The 21,286-nt window shown below is 34.1% G+C and overlaps 2 protein-coding genes across 6 annotated transcripts in view; both read left to right on the plus strand.

Moving 5' to 3' along the window:
- The first annotated feature begins 1,866 nt into the window (after positions 1-1,866).
- LOC141441518 (clavesin-2-like) lies at positions 1,867-18,864 on the plus strand. Of its 4 annotated transcripts, none has more exons than XM_074106283.1 (6): positions 1,867-1,970; positions 14,196-14,464; positions 14,807-15,028; positions 15,325-15,518; positions 17,234-17,350; positions 17,819-18,864. In XM_074106283.1, exons 2-6 carry the CDS (start codon positions 14,206-14,208, stop codon positions 18,059-18,061), a joined length of 1,035 nt encoding a protein of 344 aa, XP_073962384.1. In that variant the 5' UTR covers positions 1,867-1,970; positions 14,196-14,205; the 3' UTR covers positions 18,062-18,864. The 4 variants fall into 4 exon arrangements, with proteins under 4 accessions (XP_073962384.1, XP_073962381.1, XP_073962382.1 ...); XM_074106280.1 differs by lacking the exon at positions 1,867-1,970 and adding an exon at positions 2,076-2,256; XM_074106281.1 differs by lacking the exon at positions 1,867-1,970 and adding an exon at positions 10,951-11,120.
- Positions 18,865-19,651: 787 nt separating this feature from the next.
- The window catches only part of pds5 (cohesin associated factor B pds5), a 31,968-nt gene continuing 30,333 nt past the window's right edge, over positions 19,652-21,286 (plus strand). For both annotated transcript variants that reach the window (XM_074106256.1, XM_074106257.1), the window contains exon 1: positions 19,652-19,890. The gene's annotated coding sequence lies outside the window, so the exon portion shown is untranslated. The remainder of the gene's footprint in view (positions 19,891-21,286) is intronic.

Raw genomic sequence — 21,286 nt, forward strand, 5'->3', positions numbered from 1 at the left:
CAACTTTGTAATAAGTGTATCATGAAAACACATATTTATTTTTTATTTAATAAAGCTATTTCTAAAAATCCTGACGTTTGCTAGCAGGGCTTGTTAACGTTACCAAATCACACTATAAGTAACGTTAAATAACGGTAAAAATCATAAAAATACCTAGTACCGGTATTAAAATTTAACGTTAATTGATAACTTAACCTTATTTAACGTTACCTAATTACCGTTATTTTTATCGGTAAATTTACTTTACATTGTAGGGCTTGTTAACGTTACCCAATTCACATTATTATAATGATACCGAAGTAACACTATCGGTAATTTTTGCTATGCTACCGAGTGTTGCCAATTTAGCGCGTGCATACTCGCTCGATAAATGAGGATAATCTAAAATTTAACGTTACCCAGCTTACCGGTAAATAGTAATATAAATACCGTTAAAATGATTTAACGATACTTTTGAATTAACGTTAATTTAATGAATAGCTGATAACGTCACCATTTTTTTTACCGGTAAAAGTTGTATAAGTAACGGTAAATCGTTTAACGTTAATTTTCATTTAACGTTAAATCGGTTTGACAGTTGGTAACGTTACCACTTTTTAACGGTATTTAAAGCCCTGGTTGCTAGTCCGGCCGCAATCTTGATAAAACGTCAAAAATCCTGACATGTCAGGACAAATCCTGCCGTATGGCAACCCTAGCAGAGGTCCGTATCAAAAAACTACAATCTCTATTTACCTGTAACAGGAGCAAAAAATTAAAACACAGGGTCTACTACTCAAATGGAACTACTTTAGTTCTACAACTTTCAAAAATTAAGTAATTTCATCATTGCTTATTCCAAACAAATTAATTGGTATTTTTAATGTAAGTACCTACGGCATCCAATAGTCTAAATATGACATCGCCTGTCACGTAACAAAATGACGGATTCGCAATACAAATACTTGTCCAATTACACTAAACTATAATAAAAATCATAATAAGTTATTTTCAAAAGTTATAGAACTAAATTAGCTCAAGTTGAAGAGTGGCGAAGCTGTATTTAGTTTTTGTTTACTCCTGTTACTTACAGGGCCCACCTTGTATATACGGACACTGTTACCTATGCAATAGTGTGTGAGCGTTTATACCTGCTGAGCTGGCAACGTTGCATTTTGTTAATTTTTCTCGATTATTGTAATAAGAATATAAAAGTCTATCACGAATAATTATTGGAGTAGACACATTAACTTATATATTAAGAAGTGTTCTATCAGACAACATTTTTAATTTTCATTCAATTTTTATGGAATAATCGAGAAAAACTAACAAAAATGCAACGTTGCCAGCTCAGCAGGTATAAACGCTCTTAACCCTGATTAATTCTGCAAAACAATGTCAACCCTTAGAAAATAATTTTAACAGTTGACATTGTATTGTAAAATGACAGACAATCAATTATTTATTTATCTTCTGCCTTCGTGCAAACCGTGCAAACCAATGTGCAAACTCAATGCAACAAAGAGAACAACAACTAGATAATGTATGAGTCTCGTATGAGTATTCAAATTTCGTGACCCAAGGCTTCTGCACAATGATCAAACCACAATCTATGACAAGGCCAGCGGATGCTGCAAGAACACATCAATCAAACACATAAACATCAGTTTAGTTTCTTGCGACAACAATAATTTATGGATGCTACGTGCGACAATGTGTTAATAACTCGTCAAAAACCTTCAATACTTAATTGAAGATACCTAGTTAATTGAGGAGTGATCTCATGTAAAATCAAAAGCCCATAATCGAGGCCAGAGAAAGTTGAAAAACGGACGCGATGCTACGAGATGACCATTGACCAATCAGAACCAGTCGCTTGGCCAATCCCGCGCAATTGAAATCGCGCCGTTTCAAATATTGAAATTGGAACACCCTCGCTTTGACAACTGAAAAGGTTTTTTACAGTGTCGCGCTTGCTGTGAAATTAATTGGTAATAAAATCACACTGAAATTGACTTGATATTGCAACTCTTTGAAAGAGTTGTTTCTGCAGTAGGCTTGTACAGCTTCTACTAGATGGCTTAGGTAGGAATCTATACGCCAGTGTTGAACTGACACTCGGTGTGGTGGGTTTTCTATACGGACGCCCGGTGTCTCTATAAATATATGTTTTAAATTTAGTGCCAGTGTGTGATATTTTTTTTCTCTTAATTTAAGCATAACTTACACAGTGCAATAAATTAATAGTGAATCTTGGAATTTTTCTGGAATTTTTTGGTAAGAAAATATTATAATAGGTATCTACTAACTTAACTAGTCTTTAAATGTACATGTTAAGGCACAGACTACAAAACGATCTAACTTTAGGGTAACTGCACCTATTAATGATTCTTTTACTATGAGTATATTTAGGCACTCTTTTTGCACAACCACGACCGGTTTTTTTTATTCATAGGAAATATTATGTATGTGTATGTAAGCTCTTTTTTGTACAAAATAAGTAAACAAACACAATTGACAAACAATGAGATATATGTACAAAGGCGAACTTATCCCTTTAAGGGATCTCTACCAGTCAACCTTTGAGATGGTCGATTATTATCGATGTGAGATTTAAAAAACAATGTCCTTTCTGTCTTAAAGGATTGAAGTTTATATTCAATAAAATCAAGATAAGAAAACATTTGAGCCACTTAGTTTTCCCGTTCTTGCGGATTTGAGTTTTATTACAATGCTTCAAAGAACGCGTGTATGTAGAATCCTACCTAAGGCCGGGTTCCTTTGACATTTTCATAATTTTTGATCGCTTTTTTTTAAATGTCGGTTTGTTGCGGTTTGACAATCATTCTTGGCTATTTAACGGTTCAAAACACGATAGAATAGAATACAATTATATAAAATAAATTATGGCTTGACACTGACACCTGAGGCGAGACTGTGTCCGCTTTTGTAATATGTTTTACTTGTTTTATGTCTGTTTTAATGTAAATAATTTTGTAAGTATTTATTTTCTTTATTTTTGAGTATTTCTGTTTTTCTCTTCACCGCACGTAATTTTACCTGTCAGCTTATCCTCTCTGTATAATAAATTGTCTTCTCTTCATTAGGTTAGCTGGAAGAGATCCCTTCTTAGGGATAAGCTTGCCTTTATTCTCCTCTCTGTGTATTTGTATTTTTATTTTTATGTGCAATAAAGAGTTTACATACATACATACATACATACAATTACATACATATTACTCGATCAAAAAAATCATGAACAAAAACTTTTTAAGTATATAAAAATAGATAGGTACTTCATGACATTTAAGGATATTGATCGGCTACAATACCTACAATATTACAATACAATACAATTAGTCTTTACTGAACATCACTATTATAGTAAGCTTAAGGAGCATAGAGAAAAAATCCAAGATAAGCAATAAGTGACCTTATCGCTTCAGAGTGATCTCATCTAGGCAACTTTTAGAATACAAAGACTATAAGGAACAGATTTCAGCACGTGCAACTTTGTCAATATCCCAAAAATGTCTTTAAATTCTATTTTTTTTTGTATTTTTTGTCAAATTCTTCGCATGAGAATTTTGCTCAAATAGCATACCTATACCTACCTACCTACTATACCAGTCAAAAGTCAAAGTCAAAGTCAAAATATCTTTATTAAATTTAGGCTATAACAAGCACTTATGAATGTCAAAAAAATCTACCACCGGTTCGGAAAAACCTCTGCTGAGAAGAATCCGGCAAGAAACTCAACGTGGTATATATTTTTTTAAAACAGATAGTGACCTATGAATGAACCGATAGAACGCAACAACATATGATTGATTGGGAGACGTGAGCAGAACCAACCCTACCCGATTCAGTTATTTAAGGCTATGTACTATTATCAAAGACTATAATCGTATCAGTATTAGTAAGATTAAAGTTATTTTTTTAACGTTGAAAAAAAATTTATATAATTATTTACAAAGTGCATAGTCTGGGCACTCTACAATCAAAAGTGTGGAGGTTTTATAGTTTGTAAGTCTGTTTGTTACTCCATCATGACAAAACTTCTGAACCGATTGAGATGAAATTCGGTACACAGATTTGAGTCCCGGGGAAGGACATAACTAGGATAGTTTTTATCCCGGGAAATGGCATAGTTCCCGCGGGATAGCGATAAACGAATTCTACACGGACGGAGTCGCGGATAACAGGCTAGTCTTAATATAATTGTGAAAGATCCATTATCAATTACTGATGATGTAGGGTTGGTCCTGCTCTCGTGTCCGAATCACCTTGAGATAATCACGGGAAAAAAATTAAAATGGTGAGGAACTCATGATTTAATTACTGAGGAAAAGGACCTAGTTTCATATTAAGTTGTGACGTACCTGAAGAAACTTTCACTTGGTACCCACCAGTTTTTGATGTGAGTCGTGTTGCATTCTCGCGCCGAACTTTCAAAGCATTAAGTATCTATTGTTAGCGGGGTATCATTAAAGAGAAATTGGTATGGGATTTTTTTTGGAAGAGTTACTTCATCTGCGGGGCAGTGGTGTGAGAGAAATGTGTTGGCTATGAGTGAACTAAAGAAGTGTACCTTTCAACTTTTGGTACAATAAAATACATCATAAAATCATCCCAGCCTATCCTGGTGAGGGCTGATATTTTTAAGTAGACAATTTACGAAAAGGCAGTCAGAATAGCGGGAGTAAGGCATTGTTTTTTGACGCAAAACCTCGTCAGTGTATATCACCTTTTTTTTTATTTGACTGGATGGCAAACGAGCAAGGGGGTCTCCTGACGGTAAGAGATCACTACCGCCCATAAACATCTGCAACACCAGGGGTACCATTCTTAACATCTCTGATGTTCAGTTTACCAACATCAAAAGAAGCTTTGCTTCTTATTAGGTGCCGGGAGGGGGACGCAAGGGAATGCAATATGGCACCCTGGCATAAAAGAAAGTACACAGAACGTTACAAAGACACTAACAATTATAAGGATAGATACCCTGAAAATCCTGCCGGTCCTTATGGTTGGCTATATTTGACAAGCTCTCCAACGCCATTATTTAGAACATTTCAAATCTACGCAAAAATCCATAATTTTGTTACTAGCAAAGTTCCTTAAGTATAGGTTATGGGCCAAGCAAATGTCATCTAGAACTAAAACTCTTTGATGATCTATTTAATGATATTTTATTACTAGAAATATGTCAATCACCGTAGTATTGTAATCATGACGAAGCAACATTTGTATTTTGTTTTGTATCTGTTTTTAGGGTTCCGTAGTCAACTAGGAACCCTTATAGTTTCGCCATGTCTGTCCGTCTGTCTGTCTGTCTGTCCGCGGGTAAGCTCAAAGACCGTCAGTACTAGAAAGCAAGACATTGAATATACATATCTTTGTACATATATTTCATTGTTTGTCATCTGTGTTTGTTTACTTTTTTTTTGTACAATAAAGAGTTTACATACATACATACATACATATCACATAATTTTTTTTAGTGTACCTCCCATAGACGTAAAGTGGGGGTGATTTTTTTCTCGACTAACCCTATATTGTGGGGTATTGTTAGATAGATCTTTTAAACCATTGGGGTGTTACCAAGACAATTTTTCTATTCAGTGATCTGTTTGCGAAATATTCAACTTTAAAGTGCAAATTTTTTATTGAATTCGATCGCCCCCCCCCCCTCTAAAATCTAAACTGTTGGGTGGAAAATTTTGAAAAAATCAGAATGGTAGTAAATATATCAAATTTACAAGGAAAATTATAGCGGCTAAGATTGCTTGAGAATTATTAGTAGTTTAAGAGTAAATAGCAGCCTAAGGTATAAAATATACCTATACTTGGAACACAATACGTGCATAACATTTCGGTACACAATACGAAATCCTTAGAAAAATATTATTTGATTTTTTCGTAATGGCTACGGAACCCTATCCTGGGTGTGTACGCCTTTTGGCCGTGTTTTTTAAGTTATGTCGCTCCAAGGCCGTCGAAGTCGAAACGTTTAGCGGTTGCTTAAGTATATTTAGCGCAATGGCGGTTGTGACAGCGACTGGTTAGCACATGGGCACCAATGTTTTCCATTAACATGGTCAATAATATTAGTATCATTATCGATTTGGTATCACAGAAAGACTTAAAGAAAATAACTAATTTAGAAAAGTTTTAAACCCCAGAGCGGCGAAAAGCGTCCAAACCGTTCTTAATTAAAGCGTCATTGTTTACTTTGTTACGTTACGTGTGGTTACGTTATTGCACGTGAAACGTGCAAGGGTGTATAGGTTGGGTAATATGTAAAACTATTAATTTTTTTGTCGGTCACTGAATTGATTAGAGAACACAATGGCGTAAGTCCAACAAAAAATAATAGTCACCCGTAAATCTCATTGTTAAGGCACTTTTGGCCATTGCAAAATTATCTATTTTAACATAATTTCATCATAGCGAACGACGCCACAAAAATATTTTTTTTTTCAGCCATAAAATGTTCCTCTACAAAAAACCTTTTCAACTGCAAGGGAAAAAGTCAGGAACGGTTTAAACTAATCAATCATAATCAAGAGGCAAAATGAAATGGAAAAAAATCTACAAACAAATTAAACAGATTTTTTTTTATGACGGTACTATTACCCTTTTCGCCGCCACCTCAAATACAAAAGACATCACCCAATACGCCAGGCTTCTATATTGCAATGCCTAAAATTGAACCTTAACACAATTGAACGAAGGTTGCTTTTGCTTTGAAGTAATGGACGTATATAGGTCGTTGGCGTAGAACCTGCGGTGCGTATTTAAATGAGTCGTTGGCGTCCAAAAGGTTAATTCGACTGAAAATGGGTTAAAAATTCATTTTTTTACAATTCGTCTCAGAAGCAAACGAACAGCCAGTATTGTCGAGCAACACGGTCGGAGACGAGAAATATATTAGGGTAAGGCGCTCTATAATCGGTCCGGTATGTTTAGATAATTACCGTCTTTTTTTCTAAATTGCAAATTTTGGTGCAACAGTTACGGATAAAGGTGTTTTCCACACGTTCTTGCACCGTTGAACACAAGTCGGTTACTGTTAACTGCAGTGATTCACCGCTCTCATTCTGCTCGGCTTGCTACTTTCACTGTTGTAGGTGTAAAATTACATTTTGGAACCAATTTTGTCTCTTAATCACTAAAAAGCGCAATTTTGCACACATTAAATACAAAAAACCTGTAGACTAGAAAGTCGAAAATTTACTGAAAGGCTAGCAATTTCGAGAGGTTAAAACAAAGTGGTTGAGTGAGAGTCAAAAATTCTATTGTTTAAGTGACACAATATAGAATATAGTATTAGAATTGAACGTTAAAGCACAAGATAGAGCATGGTGTCCGCAATCAGCATAAATGTATAAATCAGATGTTATCGTTGGATGTTCGGTGGAAGTTTTTTTTTAAAGCAAAAAGCTTGATTTCTGGTTAGGCCAGTTTTTTTACGGAGTTTTATTGTCCCATAGAATTGGGAATAACACGTGGTTGCCGCGCGTGACAAAATTCGATCTACGGATAATTTTTTCATATTAATTAGTTTTTTGTATAATTAATTTGATTACTGATTTACATAAATGATTAATAAAACCGAGCCAACAGACTGATCTCTAAGTTATCGAAATTACCGATCATATTATGTGTAAATAAAACAAGGGATCAATTGATGCTTCTCTGTTAAACATATAAATTTCAATTTTTTATTTCAATTTCAAACAATATATCCAAAGGCAATTTATTTTGTGATTGGGTAATTATGCTGAGTTGCCAATCGGATATAATATACTTTTATATTTTATAATATGTTTATGACAATTCTATGTATGTCAAGATCTCTACTAAGTATCTTTTTTATTTTATGATAAATATAATTATAATTTTGAGCAATTACTTTGGTTTGCTTTGCAAAAAACACACTATCCTCAATGTTTTCCTTACAAGTATAGTATCTAACAACTATCGTTATAACATATTTGGTCTGCGAAACATTACATTTGTATCAGTTAAATAAATCAGTGCTGTCAACGTTTTCCTAGTGGCCTATAGTACCAAGGCAGGACCATGCACATTGTGCCAATTACAATTGACCCTTGTATGGCTGTTAATGAGCTCTTCAGTGGACAACAAAAGAGTGACACGGGTAAGACGATTTTAATAGATGAATTATCTACGTGAGCGCTATACAAATGTCTGAGTCAGTGTAAACATACCATTGGAATTTCACGTTATGACCAGTGTCTTGTGGAGTGGATATTAGATGTTACATTACGAAGCGAATGCAATTATCATTCGTTGTGTTCCTAATAAATAAGGCTAATAAAAATTGATCTACCTAACAAACTGGTTTCATATTGCACGTTTCTGTGTTTTTGCCAAAATCACAAGAAGAGAAAAAAAAGTTTATTTAATTAATAAAGGTCACATTGTCCGTGCGAGTTGATTTAAAATGTAATTTTGTCTGGACAGATTATAGCGACCAAAAAGGTTACTGAGCCTCTCAGTAAAAATAAACTCAGAAACCTCACGTTATTCGCTTTTTGTTATAATAAAATAACCCACTATATAACCGGTTGGAACACGATCAAAAGCCATGTGCGGCTTGCGGAAGAGACCAGTCCAGCCTGACAATTAAAACAAAAAGTGCATACATATTAAATTAAAGGGTCCAATGCAAGTTTCAGTCCACTGCTCGTTTTAACATTGAAGCAATCGGTGAAAGTATCTGAAAATCTTATTGAAGGTAAAACGGACATTGCTTTAAGTACCACACTGACACATTGTATGTTAATTGCACGTGAATTCCGTGTGCCGGTTAAAACAAAATATGGCTGCCAATATCAATCACTTAGTTTTCTAGCCAAAGGTGTCCTCTTCAAACACATGTAAAATTTTGATTATCAGAATTTAAAACATAATGTTCAATACAATACAATAACTTTTTATTGAATACCAACACATAGAAAGCATAATATTATATTTAGTGTTAAATTAAAGAGACTTAGTGTATCGAAAAGTTGACATTTACTTAGGCCCTTGCAGGAAAAAATAAATCTAGATTTAGTCTTTAAACCTGGCTTAAGCTTGACAGTTCCATACATTTTGACACTACTAAACTGAGCTTAACGCAAACTCGAGATTTATGTGTTTCCAGCAAGTAGCCATTAGACAAATGTCTTAAATTGAGTACTCTGGTCGTTACAAAATTGTCTGAAAGTTTAAATGACTCCTTAAAAATTAAAGGAACCCTTTCTGGTCTCGAGACTTGCAATTTGGGAATAACGGTCCACTCCGGTGCATCGACCTCGATCGGGTTCCACTTTTTTAATCAAGTTTTTAACGGTCATTGTATTTTTTATTTCAGTCACTGAACTTCAGTGCCTTGATTATTGAATATCTATCAGATATTCATTCAGCTAGCATATGCCCAATTCTATTATTATAAAAGGAGGGTCGCTGATAAAAGTTCAACATAAATATTAGAATGTATGTTTCATTCTAATCCCCGATACAAGTCTTAGATCCAGTTTATCTTCTGTATAGGTGAAAAATTAAAATAACTTTTGTACTAAAATATTTAAGCAATTATTTTTTTAATGATTTGCTTTTTTAGTTATGATTCTATATTTATTTATTATTTATCAGTTCATAACGTGAGCTATTCTGTAAGGACAACCAATAATTTCCAATAATTCTAGTAAATCTTGTGCAATATCTATCAACTACATTTCAAACCATGCACAATAAGATATCATTATTAATTTATTTTAATGTTTCATGTAATGATTAAAAGGATTATAGAATATTACCTTTATTTATATTGCCTATTGCTTACTTTGAAAAATCTCTGTGTACATACATATATTTTTTATACTGCTTACTATGTGTTGGTGTTCAATAAAGAGTTATTGTACTGTGTTGTAGTTACGTGTAAGCTGAGCTATAGTATAATTAATAATACTGTGCATTTTTAACGTATTTCTTCAAACTATAAAACCATTTTTAATCTGTAAAAATATTTAAAAGTAGCAACTTGTCTGAGTGACATCCGCAACTACTGAAATTACTGAATTGTTTCGGTCATTTATGTTTTGTTTCATTAGGTTAAATTAGTCACAGTTTTTATTATTTACCTAATCAAGTTACTTAGATTATGCCATAGATAGCGTGACTACGTTATTCACAAGAAGTTGTTATGTAAGCGTTACATTATGTTATATGTGACGAAGACGAGTCAACCTATCTAATAATCATATAAGTACCGTATTATTAACATACAACATTAGGATCAAAATTATTATAAAATAATGAAGTCGTACAGTCACCAGCACCAATGTCTGACACAACAAGCGTGAATAAAAATCTGATACGACTCTATTTCTAGGGCCGGAAGGACGTGTCAGATATTTTTGCACGCTCCGCTGTGGCAGATATTAATGCTGGTGACTGTACAACATACAAAATTAAATTAAATTTTTGGTCTAATAACGTGCCTATATTGTTGTTATAATTATACATACACAGCAATTCAAATTCTATAACTCAAATCATGTTTCTGTAATAGTCGTGACTATTTGCTGCCGAAATTAATTTATCATATCAATTAAATTTAAAATTAGGTATTGGAAGGGCATTTTCGCAACTCGTGAACTTTTTGTGTTCTGTCACTACACTATCCTACGTTTACATTTCTAGATTTCTACTGGCATCATTCTAAGGATTACACAAACAAGTAGGTAGGTATTTAAAACTTAACAAAGCTAATTGAGGAGTGCGTTTGGCAATTTACCACTGCACTGGGAAATGCTCGAAAATCACGGGGCTCAGGTCATCCGCCTCTATAAAAACTCGTATTAAGACCTGCTAAGGGCAATACTCTACTTATAAAGTACTTGGAGGGCTGTGTCGCAATGCAATATTTCGGGAGCGTACCGTTAGGCTCGCCGGCCGCGCAGTGCAACTTGGCCGCCGAGGCTTGGGCGACGTGCGCGATTGTCCGTTATAGGCGCGTTCACCCCACAAATATGGCCGAATTTTGTAATAGTCTGCAACTTTTTTATGACATAGACTAGTTCGTGCGAAGCTGGCTGGAGTTGTTTTTTTTTTTTTAAGTTAATGTTAGTGTTTTTTTTTAGAATTAGTTTAATGTTTTGGTGCTTCCGTTATCTTCTTTTTAGAGTATTTTTATTAATTTTATTTATAACTATGAAACTATTTAAACAAATCCTGCAACTCCCATTTTCTTCAAATATTACAATACCAAAGTCGACGAAACTTTAAAACAGGATATATTAAAAAAATATTTCAACTTTCAACTTTCCAAAAGTCTGATTTGAATACCTACCGCATAAAATAATACAAGTGCACTTGAGTTCGTTTTATTTGTATGATACTTGACTATTGATAAACATTTCTCTGCCTACGTACTGGCATTGCAAATGCAAATGTAATATGTATGTATGTATATAATTTTCTAATTGACAGCATCCTGCTCGCTAGTCTTGAAACTTGATAGTAAGTTTAAAAATAAAACTACTTATTTCAGAAAAGCTCAATCTTTATTTGAGTATGCGTTTTTACTCTTTAATCTAAACATTTGTATTAAAGTTTCAATCAAAAATGTGCCTTATTTAAAGAACTAAAGCATACAAGATGGCTCGCATGATAAGACAATGCCATCAAACGTAAGGTAAGCGACGCGTTACTTGACTGCTAATCGCTTTATAAAATCGAATAGAATAACAATGACTTCTGTCGTCATGATCTTATCCGAATCCGATGTTATTTATATTCTATGCCATCTATATTATACTATATGTGGGGGTTAATTCTTCCATTGGTATTCTGCATAAAGCTTTGGAATGCCTTTTGGAATTTTATATAAAAGTTGAAAAGTAGATTTTATTGATTGTAAGTTCCATTTTACTTAAAAAAATTGACTTATGTGTAGTTACCGATACAACGTAAATCGAATATGGAACGAAATTTCCCTGTCAAATACGTTTGCAAAGTCTACCAGTTTAGAATTAAATATAACTGAACAAAAATCAGGTAAAAAAAAAACAAAATCTATCTTGCTTTTTCCAACGATTGATCAAAACAGGAATTATGTGTAACCTAACTATTATCTAATTATGCCTATGTGAAATGTAATTTAGTAATACTCGTTTACTTACATTTCATTATTTTTTATCAACTATTTATATTTACCAATATTCTAGTTTGAGTTTGACCTTCAATTTATAAATTCTATTGGCATGCAAAAACTTTCACTTTATAACTTTCAAAGGTTAGCGGTGCAGTGCAGCAGGGCTACTACGAAACTCGAAGTTCGTGTCGTGCGGCCCCTCTGAGTCTGACACTTATACTATTTAATAGGAGAGCGAGAGGGGCCGCACGAAACGAACTTCGAGTTTCGAGTTTCGTAGTAGCCCTGCAGGTCAAGGACTGAAGCGTATAAAACTAACTATATATTATTATTTATTTATGTTAACGACATAATCCGTCAAGTTATCTGCTACGTTTAAGAGTTTCAGTAGGTAAGTCTCATTTCTTGGAAAAAGTCAATACACGGAGGCAATTAAATTGAACACGCAGTTTTCTAACAAAAATAAAAATCTGTCTGTATAAAGCCCGCGCCACTGAAGTACATCACCTGCTTTAATATCTGCCGCAGCGGAACGTGCAAAAATATCTCACACGTCCTACCAGCCCTAGAAATAAAGTCGTATCAAACATTTATCCACGCTTTGTTATAGATTTTGATGTTGGTGACTGTACCGCTTCATTAAGATCTAATCTTGACTGTTACTTAGTAGGTAATAGTGAAAAGTGGACTGAAAAACCTTTAGGAGATTTACTCAAATTTGCATATGCGAAAAAAAGTTAGTTTAGTTTTTAAAAACCGGTTTTCATCGTATAACATCTATTAAGTTAATCAAACAAGCAAATTCGAAAAGCCTGTTTTTAAAATCAATATTGACATTGCACATACCGTGCGGTTGCGACGCGTTCAAGCAGTCAATTAACATCGAGCATTGTGATGTTAATGCGATTCTCAGAGCGTGCTACTTGAACTTAACCTAGTTAACTACTGAAGCGTTTCGATTTTAATTTACTTTTTGTTAGACAATATCGTGAAAAAATTGTGAAAATAACTGGCGGCTCTACCCTAATTTGTAATTCTTAGAATTTTTTCGTTTGTTTTAGATGTGTTTAATCTCCTGTCCCGATTAACTTAGTAAGCCAATTATAATATATATAGGTATTTACTAAATAAATGTATATAATTCATATGCACTTATTATGGCAAATGTTTCATTTGACCAACTGCATTTCATAGGATTTATTTAACAGTTAAGTACTATACTTTTTTTTTTTACATAAAACTGATCGTGATTGATCCCTATCTCATCTGATGTAAAGTGTAGATGAGGCCAAAGGTGTGTCTCACTCACAGGTTCAGTAATTTATTACTACACTGTTAAAAATAAAACTATATAATTTTTAAACGACATTTAGATTAAACAAGAAAAGCAATACAAGTTTTGTAAGGCATAATAATAAAATAACGTTAGCTAGCGATCACCATTTTAAACACCTACCATACCTAATTATAATTATAAGTGAATTTATCTGTTTAGCCAACCAATGGGGTAAACAAATTCGTAATTTTTCATGTTGATTTTATAAATACCAGAATAATTCCATCGTGACCCGCTGTAAAAGTGTAGTGCTAGCATCTTCCAGCCATTTTCCCTTATTCCCTTCTGGATTCACGTCTGACCTCAATAGAACCTGGTATGATAGGGCTTGGCTTGACGTAATGCTGTTGTTGCATATGTTAAATAACAGATATTCTGCAATCGAGTCAAACGGCCACGTGTCCTTATGTCGCAATTGCGAGTTGGTTTGGCTTGTGGTTTATGCTAGTGGGGTAAACTTTATACAGGTTTTGCAGTCAATGTTTTACCGCAAGCACCTTGGCGCGTATAGTACTCGTGTAATAGAAAATCTTTTACGTTTAAAAAAAAACTTCGATGATTTCTCCGAACGGGCTGATAGTACTTAACACTAAAAAAAGACCAGAGAAAAACGACATATGCTCTCTTTTTTCAAAATAAGCTTATGATTTGACAAGACACTTAAATATGCATGTGTAACTTTTCGGTAAAATACTCAATTTGTTACAGATAAATTGCAATGGCAACATCAGTCCTCCAACCTGAAAGCCGAAGGGAACACGAGCCGAAGGCGGAAATAGCCGAGTCCCCGAGATTGACTGACGATGAGCGCATGCAAATCCTGGAAGCGAAAGAGAGGGAAACAGGAGAATTACCTCCGGAACTGAGAGAAAGAGCTAGATTGGAGCTAAGAGAAGAGCCTGCCATTAGAGAACATGCTTTATCGCAAATGAGACATTTCATTGAGAAGCATCCAGCGATCAAAAAGTCTAGGACTGGTAAGCTAATTAATGTTTTAGTTAGTTACTTTTAAAAGCCAAGGTTTATGAAATCAAATAAAATAATTGTATATTCAATTGAAATTCTCCTTAAATTGGCTTCAAAGCTGTTAGTATTAGATGTTTCGAATTCCTTACCATTTACTCCAATAAATCTCCGAAATCAGGTGCAAAAAGAGTTATGTTTTTTAGTGTATCGCCTATTGCAAGGCCGGAAACGCAGCGGCAGTCCCAATAATGCTGTACTTAGGTGTCTATGCGCGGCGGTGGTCACTTACGATCAGGTGACCCGCCTGCTCGTTTGCCAGCTGTTCGATAAAAATAAACTACTTGTTTTTACAGATACCCCCTTTCTACTGCGGTTTCTTCGAACCAAGAAATACTCCGTCCCGCAAGCTTGTGCCATGCTGGAACGTTACCTCACTCTTCGTCAGGTTTACCCTCACTGGTTCCAGAAACTAGATCCTCTGGATCCCAAGATAGCAGCTGTGATTGACGCAGGTTACCTCGTACCACTACCAAAGCGAGATGCTGAGGGCAGAAGGGTGGTGCTGTCTTGCATGGGTAATTGTAATATGCCATCATCTGTTAAACTTAATTAATTCTTGGCTAAAGAGTAGTTCCGTCGCTGGTTACTTTTTCGCTAAGTACGTTTGAAATTTGATGAAACTGCGAAAGTCCAGCGTTAGTTAAAAAAAAATTAAGGAATTCCAGTTCTTATTCTGATTCATTAAGACTGACCTTAAATTATTTCAAAGACAATACTTTTTTTTAATAGATTATTTTAAATATTTCTCAGCTAAACTCTGAAGACTCCCATTATTATAACCACGTTTTAAATAACTTCGCTACTTCCACAGGCCGCTTTGACCCCCACTTGTACGACAGCTGTGTGATGGCTCGTGTCCATTCTTTAATCGTGGAGCTTCTTCTGGATGAACCGAGATCTCAACTCCTGGGCTACACCCATGTAAACGACGAGGCTGGCATGCAAATGCCACACGTCTCTCTTTGGTCCTTTACAGACGTACGCACCATGCTTAACTGTATACAGGTAATAATATAAAATCATAATCCTTAAAAGATACTAAGTAATTAAAACGTCAAATTCGAAATTAAAATTTTCACTTTGGCAGAAAACGTCTTGAACCATTAAAAAAAACTTTCACTGTTTTTTTTTTGTGTAAATCTTGTAGTATTTGGGGTTTCCAATTTTTAAATAATGCAACTGCCTTTTACAGGTTTAAATTTACGTGCGACGCCCATATAAAAAAAATACATATGTAGGTCTAGATGCGCAAATAGTACCCTGATGGGAGAGCGCCGCAACGCCCCAAAGTTTGGGTGCCTGTTGTAGTCTGTTCTTATTGATTTCAATCTCGGACCAAATAAATATAAAAATAGAACTGTGAACAAAGGGTAAGGCCCGCTAAAACTACGTCTTCTGCATCACGTGCGTGCGTGGAGCTGTATGCACGTGAAGAGGTGTTCCAACGGCCCCACTTTACCGTATGCAGAATTGCATATTTACTTTTTATTTATTCTGAAATTTGGAACATTAATAAAAATAGTGAAAAAAGTATGAATATCATATATGATGTCGTCACATTAAAAGACAAAATATATGTAGATCGTACTCAGTTTTACAGCATTTAGCTTAGCAGAATTTTGTACAAAATTAACCTGTGAAAATATAAGTAGGCTAGACGGGTGTGTGTGTGTGTGTGTGAAGTTCCTAGTGATAATGGTTTGCAATTCCAAAAACTAATCACAATATAAAATTTACTCGACCAGGATTGTGTTACTACTTGGCATACTTATATTACATTACCACGATTAGATTAAATAGTCAATTGTGTTGTAAAAAATGTGAAATAAATACCCTTACCATATAGGTATAGTGAAATCAATTAAATTCAGCTTAAATAGCGGTAAGACTTCTGAATCCGATTTTTGCGAACTATCAAGTAATATATGTACCTAATTATTAAATTACAATCATTTTATTCAATTATTCTACTAATCAAATTTAAATCATAATCGATTGTACGATTTATGACATTGATTAGGTTAGGCGTACCTACGATAGGAGTCGATTATTTTACGTCTTACCTTATTAAGTACATTCCTTATTCCTTCAATGATTTCGTGGCCATTATGTGGATATTCATTGGCCGAATAATCCGATACGTGAGGGGGGCGTATAGTATTTTACAAGCTTTTATTTAGTTTCACTTGTCCCGTTGTCCGTCTGTCTGTAATCAAATCTTGTAAGTTAAATTGGACCAACTTCCAGTAGTTGGATGGACTTGAAATTTGGTATGTAAATTGTGTATTGTATCTGGTAGTCCGGCCAGGAGCGTCTCCACAGGACGGAACTCTTTAACGGTTAATGGAATCGACTTGAAATTTGGTATGCAAATGTAGTTTGGGTGATAATACAAGTACAGTCAACAAAAAGTATTTACAGTCAGCAGAAAAAGCTTGTATTAAAAATGTTTTTTTTTTACCAAAAACTTATTTAACCGAGCAATAGTCGACTTGTTTATTTTATACTATCTTTTATCTGTCATTGGCTAATTGTCCCCGAATGAGCAGAGCCATTTATAAATTATAATTACCAAATACGAAACTAAATTTTACACTTTTATAGATTTAAGTATAAATATACTTAAGAATTGTAATAAAAAAAATCTATAAAATGATTATATTCTATTTGTCTTTTATACTCTTACTACTCTTTTTTTAGAATGTTGTTTACTGTTACAGAATTCCACGCCGATGCGGCATAAGTGCACTCATTTCGTAAATGTTCCCCACTACGGAGCAAAGTTTTTCGAATTTGCTGTGTCCCTGCTCAGTGACAAACTAAAAGACCGAGTTATGGTAAGAATTGAAGCCACCCATTTAATTTACATTTTAGTAATATGTACTTATTTGAATTTGATTTGAATGCATACTCCATTTATTGCGAACATCGACAGTCCTATTAGTCCAATAGCAACGATACAAAAGTATAACTACCAACTTAGCAACATGCAGCTAACTTCAGTATGGAAAAATATCGCAACCGTAGAACGTGATATTCAGTCGAGATTATCATCAATAAAAGTAATTTTTGTTTTATGCAACCCACAGCCGAAAATCATGGCTAAAAATGACAAATGAAAAATATACGCTTTGTAACTTGGGAATTGTTCATTGTTTTACACTTTAAGAGCTATGTGTATCTATAATGTATAAAAATGATTTAAAATAAATTACTCGTGAAATGTTACTTTAATCGCAGTACTAAAATAAAAAAAACAAAGTAGCTAGTTATTATTTTAAAAGTAAAAGTTCTTTTTTTTTCAGTTTCATCGCAACACTGAAGAATTGAACAAGCACGTTGACCCTGCAATCTTACCTAAGGAGTATGGTGGCACGGTTCCTCTAAGGGATATGATTGAAGAACTAAAGCGAAAGCTTTTGAATCATAGAGAAGAGTTACTTGCATTGGATGACATGTGTGTCGATGTGCATGCTCTTGAAAAGAATGATATAACTAAAGATATTCATTCAACTGCCGGATCATTCAGAAAACTGGAACTAGATTAAATTTTATAATGTATATGTAGTTGGATTGAATGTAAGTCGAGTTGAGTTAAGGCACTCAATTAGCGGTTTTTTTTTTAGTTTTTTAATAACGTAAATAAGTTTTAGTCCACATGTTACTGTGACATTAGTAAGATAACTGCTGACAAATAATTCTAAGCATATGCAATAGTTTTATTAATTTCATTGTTAAACATAGATCTCAATTGCTTATCCTTCTAACAGGACAATCAACAGATTGCCCTAGACAGATATCCACTTAAAATTAACGATGTCATCATTAAAATTATGGTGCCTAACTAAATAGGTGAATATTTTTTTGAGTATCTTAAAGGCCAGAAGTAATAGTAGCTTTGTGTCCCTTACGCCATTTTAGATCATCATAATGAAATACGTTTTTATAGAGGGAAACACTTGTTTAAACCTTATTTAAGTATCTAGTGACCTACTGAGATAGACAGCCGTAGGTGGTGTCACGTTACCATTCTTACTTGCAGGATTTATCTGAAATCCCTACTGTTGAATTAATTAAATAAATTGAATGCTTTTACTATAATTAAAAGCTAAGTATTATTGTTATGACAAAAATCTAAATTAAAGAAATTATACGAGGAACTAAAAGGAATGTACATATTATTCGTCTGAATATACAAGTTTTGTTCTTATAAAATGTCTACATTATATTTTGGCTACCAGAAAAGAAATTGTTAATTATCAACACAATATTGTTTATATTTTAAGTTTTAGAAGTGTATATCTACCGCTAGTTATAACTAAGAAAATAAATAAAAATACAAACTATTTGGCCTAATTATTGTTCTTTATGCATTTTACCTCGAAGCCTTAATAAGATTGTGTGACCTACTAGATTCTGCCTGCTATTTCGTTCTCAATGGCATCAATTTTTTAAATAAATATCTATATTTTTTTAAATTAAAAAGGTACCATAATTAACTATATACAATCCCCCCAAGTTTTGTCCCTGAGGAAGTACCCATAAGGCTGGCTGCATTTCCGCGCTGGATCGTGATTCCAATACGTTGAGCGAGAAATGCACAAGCCCTGTGGTCATTGGTGATTTCGAATATATTTTTTTTATTGTCCAAAAAGTTTGTGAGCGTCCGAACTCTATGGACCCAAAGTTTCAACAGCAAAAGCTGTAAATATGTAGTCTTTAGAGAGACCTGTATATTTGCGGCGTTTTGCTGTCTCATTAACATAATTAAAAAAAGTATCCAATGCCCGTTGGTAGGGGCCGTATTGCCTAACGTTTCTGACGCTCGCGTCGCGATCGTATTTTAGTGACAGTTTTAGTATGCGGAATTTGTCATTTGATTGCGATCGCAAGCGTCAGAAACGTTAGGCAATACGGCCTCGTGTTGTTTTTATCAATGTAGATAATTTTAATTTGATTCTTGCAGCCTATTCCGCAAGACTTCTATTTTACCATTAGGCAACATAAGGATAAAAATACGTGACAGTACATTACAGTCTATAGTTACATTCTATGACCGTGCAATAGACAATATAATAAGCATAGACACGTCATGTAACCATAGATAGTAGAACGACCTTGAAAATGCGAACAAAGCGTAGCTAACTTCGCTGTAGTTTTTCCCGCAGTTTGGCGTCCACACGGATTGATATAAAAAATATTATACAATTTTTCTATGAATTTAGATCAATAGGACACTAGAATCCCCTGATGATTCAATTTTCAGTGATGTTTTAATGAACGGAATATGTTTGTTCTGTGATTGTTTTGTTTGATAGCTAGTGCCGTGGTGGTTTTGTAAACATCGGGAGAACGGGACACACGTCTATGATTTATCGTACGTATTTTAGCCATTATTGGTAGCAAATTATTGTTTCTGCTTCTTTTAATTTCGATAGTGCTCCCTTGATATTTCGTCCACTTCACCCAGATTAACCTAGAAATGATTTCGATGTTTGATTGCTGTGTAAAAAATTATGTTGATATGCCATAATTTGATTGTAGTGTTGTTACAGCCGAATCGCCTGCAAACGTAGTTTATGCTTGACAAAACAGTTGTTTGCCCGTGAAATACTGTTAGTCTAATATTTAGGAATGCACTTTGTTGGAATACTGTTTCTCCTAACTACGTATTTCATGTTTTCGTGGATTCCTTTTCCGTGAAGCGTATTAGGAGTGATGTTGATGATTGCTTGACGATAGGTAAGGCACAGGATGTTTGATTTAGGTTAGTTGCAATCAATACCTTGATTTTAGCTATGTTTGTTGATAATATTTATGTGTGAGGTGATTGATGTGGCATTTTTTTCTGTCTGAACTTTATATATTATATGATTATAAAATTCAATTTGAAAAAAAAAATGTGAAATCACATATTACTTTTGAATATTTGTGAAATTATACAAACACAAGCCTGATATCACTGCAGTTCTAGATGTTTCTAAATGTTCTTATAAGTACAGCTTTTATATCACATGACATTTTTTTTCCTATTCATTTGCATGTCCTGTGATTTAACTGATAAACTGGACAAATGAATATCCTCCAAGAACTTTTATCCAAGTCTTGGTAAACAACATACATAAACATATATTGGTAAATAATAATAAACATGAATACATAAATAATAAACATCCTCAACATTTTAGAAATGAGTTCCAAGTCAATTACAAAAACAGTACATTTTGGCATTATTCCAATAATAATATTTTTGTAATTGACTGTACCACTTGACCCAAATTTTATGTTGCTAACACTAAACATTCAGTAGCATTCAGTTATGTACAAAACTCATCATAAAATACTTACCAAATTTTTTGAGTTCAGATCAGTAGATGCATTTGTGAAATATTGCTGCAAGTGAATATGTGCGACTGAGAGGTCCCAACTAACCATCCCATGCGATAAAAGCGGATACAGCATAGCAGCTGTTTGTAGTCCGTCCATTTAAAGAAAGAGCAAAATTTCACTTCTCAAAATTCGACAACTGGAATTCAGGACTGATTTTTTGCAGACAACCCTATACCACACGGTGGCCACGCCGTACAAAATACGCGTTCTTGAATCTACATAGGCATGACGACGTCTGTACACGCGTCAATGTGTGCGTAAGATACACAGGGCTGACTATCCCAAACCCCTAATAAGTGCTACCAATGACAATTAAAGGTACTTATTACTTATATACTTAGATAGTGCAAATAAATGTAATCGTTAATCTTACCTATTTATTT

This window comes from Choristoneura fumiferana, chromosome 24 (genome assembly GCF_025370935.1).
Source record: "Choristoneura fumiferana chromosome 24, NRCan_CFum_1, whole genome shotgun sequence".
NCBI classification, from domain to species: Eukaryota; Metazoa; Arthropoda; class Insecta; order Lepidoptera; family Tortricidae; genus Choristoneura; species Choristoneura fumiferana.

What these genes read in the sequence shown, in the direction of transcription:
- LOC141441518 (XM_074106283.1), top strand. Translation starts at nt 14,206, where the DNA reads ATGGCAACATCAGTCCTCCAACCTGAAAGCCGAAGGGAACACGAGCCG. An exon ending in GATCAAAAAGTCTAGGACTG is followed by an intron (nt 14,465 to 14,806) that starts GTAAGCTAATTA and finishes TTGTTTTTACAG; the next exon opens with ATACCCCCTTTCTACTGCGG. An exon ending in GGTGGTGCTGTCTTGCATGG is followed by an intron (nt 15,029 to 15,324) that starts GTAATTGTAATA and finishes CTACTTCCACAG; the next exon opens with GCCGCTTTGACCCCCACTTG.